This window comes from Ciona robusta, chromosome 11 (genome assembly GCF_009617815.1).
Source record: "Ciona robusta chromosome 11, ASM961781v2".
In the NCBI taxonomy this organism is placed as follows: Eukaryota; Metazoa; Chordata; class Ascidiacea; order Phlebobranchia; family Cionidae; genus Ciona; species Ciona robusta.
This window is the reverse complement of record NC_143245.1, coordinates 6,979,617-6,988,155: the sequence shown is the minus strand read 5'-3', so window position 1 is coordinate 6,988,155 and position 8,539 is coordinate 6,979,617. Positions and strand designations below refer to the sequence as shown.

At 35.9% G+C, this 8,539-nt stretch overlaps 1 protein-coding gene across 1 annotated transcript; it reads right to left on the bottom strand.

The window, feature by feature from the left end:
* Positions 1-15: 15 nt before the first annotated feature.
* LOC149728903 (uncharacterized) lies at positions 16-7,920 on the bottom strand. Its single transcript, XM_089887791.1, has 8 exons — positions 7,675-7,920; positions 6,051-6,202; positions 5,404-5,639; positions 5,022-5,126; positions 4,464-4,540; positions 4,038-4,176; positions 2,306-2,428; positions 16-2,038 (listed from the first exon to the last, which is right to left on the bottom strand). Exons 1-8 carry the CDS (start codon positions 7,816-7,818, stop codon positions 894-896), a joined length of 2,121 nt encoding a protein of 706 aa, XP_089743917.1. The 5' UTR covers positions 7,819-7,920; the 3' UTR covers positions 16-893.
* Positions 7,921-8,539: the final 619 nt, after the last annotated feature.

Genomic DNA, 8,539 nt, shown 5'->3' with positions numbered 1-8,539 from the left:
TCAGCATGCCACGAGTCGGTGTCTTTTCTTTATTTACAATGTTTTATGAAAGATTTTAGCGCTTTAAGCGGATATAAGAAGAGCAAGGCGGCAAATGGAACAACTGTACAATAACAAGAGAAACTTTAAGCGACGTACAATGTAAAACATAATGTGATTTTGGTGATAATGGGGCAACATATTGTTTGTTGGGTGAAGTATGGCAGCAACACCTTTACCATTTGTACTTATGAAATCTACTTTATATTATAGTCACCCTTTGGAGTACCGAATTACGCGGAATTAGTACTTGTGTGTGGAGCACATGGCTACAGGAGCAAATAACGCTAAGGTTCCCAAACACATCGGTTGCTACGTAATAGTTCAAACACACTACTGAAGGTTATAGGAATAGTATTAGTACAACATAAGATAAGTTTCAGAGCAGGTTCCATAATGCTGACTTGATATAGACGTATGACATTAAATTGGAAATATGTGATTGGCCAAAAAGAGGCCAAATCGACATTTTATATTTTCAAGTTGCATGCTGCTGGGTAAAGAGAGTAAAACTTTAGCATAAAAAAAACATTTTGCTGTTACGTCAGAGTTGCTGCAATGGTATTTCTGTAAACAGTTCACCAGAATTATTGTAGTTAAAAATGATAAAAATAAGTTCAAAAAAGCTAAAAACGTGATATCTTAAAACAAAAGAATTTCAGCTGACTAGAGTTATGCAGCTCTATTTTGAAATGTGATCAACGGTGTTAAACCACTGGAACGGCGCAATAATAAAACGTTAATGAACACACAATGAAAAGAGTTGCTCTCAAGTTGGACTGAAAACGCACGTTGAAGAGCCCGACGTGGGTGCTGATATCATTCGTCCATGATTTCCAATGAAAGTATGACCATTATCTCTGCACAGTTTCAAGATTTTGAAGGAACGTGCTTATGATGGTGCTTTCTACGTTGTGGTCGTTTTGAGTGGGGGATAGTGCAAAAGTTCCTGGGTTCGTCTGCTCGATGCAATGGTTATTGTTGCTGTTGGTTCCAAAGGGGGTGGGTTCGGAAAACTGTGGGTGGAATCGCTGCTGCTGACCAGGGAGGTTCATGTCCATTCGCTGCATGTTCACTGCGTTCTGCTGCGGCTGGTGGGACGAAGGATGTATTGGGGACATAACTGGGTGTTGTTGATGGTTAAACAGCTGCGGCGTATGGTTAGGGGATAATATCCCAGTGCTGGTAGCGTCCAGGGGCATAGTTGTTTGGGAGAATGTCATTGACTGGGTTAGCAAGTTAGAAGTTGTAGGAGCGGTGTTGGAGGTGGAGAAAGCAGGGTAAGGAGACATCTGTTGGTATTCGTTCTCAATGGGTTGTGTAGGGCCGTTGTTGGTCGATGGTAGGTTTTCACTGGCAAGGATATCAGTAAGGTTGATGCTCATTGGGCCTTCAATGCTGCACTTCTTTGACATCCACTGTTCCAGCATGGAATCCATGGAAATATTTTCCAACGCGGTGTCTGGCATTGAAACATTGTCCTGAAGAAGTTGACGGGTTTGCTCGGCATCAAGACGTGGGATGCTGTCTTCCTGTTTTAACAAATCACTCCAGAAGTAACTACGTTGCGTTTGCCCATCGTCTGCAGGCGGCAAAGCTGTCGGCATTGCGAGCTCGCTTTTTTGCACTTCGCTGATTGTTGATTTTTCGCTGATGAACTTTCCGCTGTTTGCATCGAAGAATGGAGTGGCTGTGGTGTTCTGTATGGGGCCGAACCCTGGTTGTACCATGCTGTCGTTGAAAAGACTGCTAGCACTTGGAAATGGTGGCTGGGAATGACTACTGTCCGGCCACTGGGGGTCGCCGGGAAAGATGGCGGTGGAGGAGTGATCTTCCCGTTTCACATACTGGTAGCTTGGGTTCATCGTTGAAGTAAATTGCTCGGTGGAAGGCTGAGCTGTTGGACAAATTGTGGGGTTGCTGGGGTTCCTTATCATGCCGTGATGGTTAAGAGAAGCTGCAGCGATGTTCGGATTAGGGGAATACATCTGTCTTTGAGCTGAAATAACGAAAATATGAAACGTGTTAAGAGGTATACCACCTACAGGGATAAAGTAATGGGGTATATCATTTTAAAAATACAATGTACTCTAATTTTGCTTTTGAAAGAAATTTCCAGTTAGAAATCTAGTTCCCAAACTGCGCATTACCAACGTCGGAACCAAAATACCACCCGACGCATAATAAACAGCTGCTGGAAAACTGTCCCTTATTCCTAAATGGAACACAGTTATCCAGGTTCATTTCGTAATTTATAATATGTTACCTGGTTCTTTTGATTTTCGTATTCGGTCACTGATAAATTTCCTAATTTCTCCGTTTTTGTTGTTGTTGCTCCTGATCGGATGGGAGAGTAGCTGGGTCGGAAATTTATGTTTCTGGGGCATTTCTGGCGAAACGGAAAACAAAAAGCGGTTAAGATGCAGCAATTCTAGTTACAAGTGTCATTTTATTCAAATTTTTACCATGAAACATTGTTTTTGTTATTGAAATAAGGTTAAGCATAAAGGCTCCGTAATCAGTTTCAACCAAACTTGGTTAAAGAAAAGTGGTTCTGACATTTGTTGGAAGTACATCGACAATAAATGTTTTATTATTAAAAAAAAATATTGTTTAAACAAGCCACTAAAAGTATTTTCTCTTTATTTGTTTATTAAACGACAATTTCAAACCCTTGAGTAGCGGTAACTTTTATGACCGACCTAATATGCTGATGATAGCAGCTAAATATAACCTAACGAGACCTTGCAATAAAAACGAATGCAATGCAGTTGTGACTACGCTCTACATAAATGTAAAATAGTTTAAAACTCAAGTGCTTTTACCAATAAGCCAATTGTACACACGGTTTCTTTAAATAAATTATTTTTTTTAATAAAACAGTCGTTTAAAAAAAACAATAGACCTACTAAAAGTGCTACAAAGTGAAAAAAAGATATTTTGAAACGTATGAATGCAAATTGCTACAACATAAGTTCATACTTTGCAGTTGCAAGAGCTTATAATTGCAACTGGAGACAGCAGTTTTAAATCATAACCCTAATATAGGGCAAGACAATTGGATTTGTAAAAATAAATTAAAAAATACAGTAGATTTTCAAGCAGGCAATTAGAATTACAATTAAAGATATGCTTTGATTTTCTTGCAAAGTTCATAGATACTCTATGATTATATCATGGAACATGGTATAAATGAAGTAGGCCTCAAAACACAGATAAAGTTTTGCAATAAAACATCAATGACCAGTTCTACTCGTTCAAAATCAGGGTTCGAAAAATTTGGTGAAGAAATCCATTTTGAAACGAAACTTCCGGCCTCAGTGCTTTTCAACCTCCTCTCAGAATGGTCTGATCTTTTCTCTTCATTATATCAGTGGCTGTTAGTATGCTACCTATCCAGTAACATGGCTGCAATACAGCAAACTGAGTCAAACTATGATAACAGCTGAACTGACAGCTTAGATTCTTTCATACAAATCTTAGCATTTACTTTTACTTTGCACCTGCTGCTCACTTGATCTCAGACACCCTCAATTCTTTCCCTTGCTTTATAAAGAGACTATTATATTAAGCACGTGACCATTGGTAACATGAGACAGCAAAAGCACAGTTCTCTGCTTGAATACTTCCTGCAAATTTAACTCAAGAATTTGGAGGTGTCTGAGATCATGGAGCAAAAAGAATGCAAGCAGGAACATGGGACTTGCTATTTCATATAACAGTGGTTACAGTGCATTTTAAAATTATACACAAATCAAAGTTTTGTTTCACATACATAAGTGTCATAATTACAATGCTTCAGGTTTTAAATGAGGCAATGATGGATTGAAAGGCATGTGATTTAGATATTTGATATGTGGAGTATTGAATAACTAAATGTTGTTTTATTTTTATATATGGTTTGATAATTAAAAATGTGGTTTTAGTACAGAATAAAAAAAACACTGCTCCAAAGTATAATGAATACACTGATAAAATATTGTATGACTGTAACTTACCATGATATACAGGGAGATAGGTGAATACTAGGGGCTTGCTTGTCTCCATGTCTGATGGCCTTCTTAGTTTAAATTGTACATCTACTTTCTCTTGGATATTTTCGTTGCAAAAAGGTGGTGTTCGGAACACAATAGCAACCTGCAAACATTAAAATCTAAGTAAGGTTTCAAAAAAGTAATCTGGGGAATCTAAGTTCATAACTTTTAAAATAAAGTATTCTTGCAGTTTACAATGCCGTAAATATGATTATTACAATCAAAATACATTTTCAGGACAGTTAAATGAATAAAAGAACGCCAACTTTTTTCTGTACTTAAAAGAGAAAATTATATTTCATTCTGTCGGAGATGTGGTGGAGATGTACATTAAAATGCGACATCTGTGCCATGATATCTTGATATTCACCAAACCATTTAAAAGGCTACCTGTCTATGAACATCCACGGATGAAAAGTCACCCAAAGCTTCCCAGTTATCGCGATAGAAAACAACTTGGATGTCCTCTGTTATAAAGATCAATATTTACACACACACAACAACATTATAATTACTAATTGGGTTTAATTTTCATAAAGAAATTATGTGCACTGTCACTGCCCACTGAGTAAGGGTTTGGTGCTAAAATTATAATTACTTAAATAAAACTGGTAGGAGTAAACTCAGTTCTAAACTAGTTTGCTAAAGGCTGATGTAGGTGTCTTTAGATAAAACAACTGTGTGTTAGTGGTGCATTAAGCTTTAAGTTTAACCTTGTAAACCCAAGACCAATGGTTTGCCACACAGTTGGACCTTAACATTACAGAATAGAAGGTGTGTGTTAAATAGCAAGATGTTTTAACCTTTCAATTTTGTATTAGAATGTATTTCTTTGCCAAAACAAGGAAGGTAAATTGTTAAAATGAATATTTATTGCAGTTAAAATATCAGAAGATCAGAAGCAAAGCTGAACATTGCATGTTAACTTCTAGCATTATTATATTTTACCTTTCTGTACTTTGTCGCACAAGAGAAATACTTCTTCGTTACCCATACAGCTTCCGTGGGTTTTATCGACACGACATATTTTCAACACAGACGAACAAGTGGCTTCTAAAATAAAGAAAGACAAGTCAGGTCAAGTACATGTGTATGGTGTGCACGGTGCAATGACATTTAATGTTTGTGCTCCAAAACAATATAGCTAGAGACAGAGTATTATATTGCCCACAGCAGAATAAACAACAACTTAATTGCCCATGCAATAAAAGCTACATAATAAAACTTGCTGTTGCAGTAATGCCAACACACTACCTGTTTGAAAAAAAACAAAAAAACTTTAATTTATTCCTCCCTACAAATGTTAAGATGGTTTATGTTTCTTACTAACTTTTATCATATATTGGATCTGACACAACGGGTTCCAGTTTTTGTGTGTATTTTCCCCTTGCGTCCGGGATAAAAGCTTCAAAACAAAGACGAACAATATTAAGGTCGACATCAACTGCAGATCTCTCGTCTCCGTCCAACATCGTACCGAAGGGATTCACTCCATGGTTTAAACGGTCTTGTATCGCTTGACCGACTTCTCTGCGTCGCACGCACTGAATACCAAGGTTCGGGAAACTGTAAGGAAACCATGTTGTATTCACAAGTTGAGAACAATTGGATTAAAGTGCTGCAAGTGGCTTTGTGGAGGAAGCCTACTGTGGCCGAGTAATTGTTTAATCCTTAGAAAATGACAACGGAATAATAAATAGAAGTTGCTCTATACTAGAAGTGACTTAGAGTTCGTAGTCTTTTTGGGTTTAATTTTTCTTATTATTAAGTTAACACCCCACAGCTTATAAACCAGATCAGGAATGTTTGAAAACTACTAGATAGCCTAATTAAAAAAAAACTTATACATTAAGTGTGAAAAAAGAACTATATATATAATATATGTTTAAGGAAAAATTAAACAAAACAATTAAATTGTTGCACAAATGTTGCTGTAACAAAAAACAAACATATCTTTAATGTTAATTGTTCACTTACACCCCTAGCATTTGGTTGCCAGGATCCACGTTAATCTGACAAACCCCGTTGTTACAGTCTCTCCCAACTAAACTGTGAGGGTGGGGTCTTGGTGGGTCGTCTTTGGACACAAGTGAAACTCGCATGATCGCCACACCAGAGTAGTTCAAGACCTGCAACCAAAATAGTTTTTGTAAAATGATAGGTTTTTATTGCATTTGCTATAAATGGTGTGGAAAAAGCCAACTGCATGGGTATGTTGCACCCTTAGAACAGCATGAACTTGACAATGTTTGTTCAACCTCGTTGTTACAGCATGCATTTTAACTTTTGACATCAGTGAAGATGGTTTGATATCAAACCGAAATGTTTGAAATGAAACAATCGTGCCATTTATAATATGGGCTGTTGTGTTTATATATAAACGAAATGTGTGGGTTCAATGCACTTTTGCTAAACGTCTAAGATACCACTACTGTCATTTTGAATAGGAATTTCTTTTTATTATAGCCACAGGCGAACTGTTTTTGTCCAATAATTTATTACCTTGCGTAATATATACCTTTACCGTAAAGCTAGCAAAGGAATTGATTTTTTGACACAGAGTAAACATTACATTTCCTACTGTGGTAGATTCCTCACAGAGGGGGTGAGTTCATATAGATTGATTGTAATATTGTTTAATTTGTTTTTGTGGAAAAAGGCTTACAATGAAGCGAATGGCTGGGTACACGTCCCTTATCTGTGTTTTGATGTATTAACCAACTAATAGTAAACTGGTTAACAATGTAAAAATACTTAAAAGACAATACTGCATGTTACCAGTTAACACAACACACAAGCCAAGTTTCATGTATCCAGATCAATATATTGTATTGTTTACACAAGTACTGGTTGTTAATTGAACCTAATACACTCTGTACTAAACACAGCATAAGAAAGCAGGGGTCTTCTGGTAATTTAATTAAAATTCAAGTTGTCCAAATTGTTAATGACAGTGATGAATACACAAGCCTAGACTAAATGAACTATCACTGTTATGTTTTAAGAAATAATTAAATATTGATTTTGAACTTAATCAACAAAGGCGTGCGTCACACAGTTTTTAATATATTTTACAGTAAAGATAAGCTTGATAACTGATTATTGTTACGCTATATATTATGGGTACATTAGCCTTTATATAAATATAAAGCTGAAATATTTCTATATGAATGCCCTTGACATAACAATGAAACTGTGCTTTGGCAGTGCCACTGGTGTATATACCAGTAGACAAGGGTGCATACTGCCTACCTAGACAAGCAAGCAAGCAAATAAAAATCACATTCTAAATGTTGATACCATTGCATTAAATTTAAGTAAACAATAATTATAATTGAACAAATCTAACAACGATTTATGTATTAAAGTTAAACAAACATTTTTAATTTTATAATTTCCCAAAACAGTTTTAACAGTTAAAAATGTATTACATAGGTAGCCTGACCAGTGCGCCGATTTTTGTTTTAATTAAATAATTTATAATAAGACAAGAGGCTATTAATTACAAACACTTGTACGCTATTCTAATCTAGCAAAATTGTGCTGATTGTTGGGAAAGTTTAAATGTTTAAGCAATCTTTCAAATCAGGTTGTTATTTACCTGGCATGACGGCCATGTTTTTCGATCGCCATTTGTATTTTTCCCAGGAATACTTCCAGCAGATCTCCCTTCACATTCGTATCGAAACCTCATTCCACGCTGCTTAGGTTGCTCTACAATCTCCAATACTGGAATTCTATCCATATTGAAATGATTGGACCAAGTAGCTACAGTGTAAAAGCGGGTTTACAGGTAAAAGAATTTTGTTTTGACGCAAAGTCTATGGAAAAACCTGTAGATTGCATAAAAATATGTGTTATATTTAAGTAAATAATAGTAAGGTATGGTTAGCTGTTTTTAAAGTAGAAATATTTGTATCATGTATCAAACAGCAGACTTATCTTTAATTATGTATACAGAAGTTGTTAAATTACCATTATGAATAAAACATACACATTATTGGAACCAATTACAAACTTGAGGCAAATAATACATAACTAAGACTAAAACATGATTTAAAAAACATATATTTTATATATACCATCTATTGTTATAGTGACAAAAATAGCTGAACCTTAACCCGTTGTTGAACCTAAGCTGAATAACAATCGCTATTTATATAAATCGACGCAACCACTCGACGCAACTACCATATACGTTTGCTGATTCACTCAAATTATACAGAATCCGACACCATAAAACGCTGTTTCACTTAAACGTAGCCACGATGAAAAACTGAGCAAAAGGAACCAAAAACATTACGTCATCTCAGTAAAAAAAATCCTGCGAAGATAAGAACATACCTTTATCAGTCCCCAATTGCGCCATCGCCTTAACAAAAAAAGACAAGGCGAAAATACTGAGAGCCATTTATTGGGCATGTTTTTCGATACTAGTTAAAGTATTTTAAAAATACGTTTTTAAA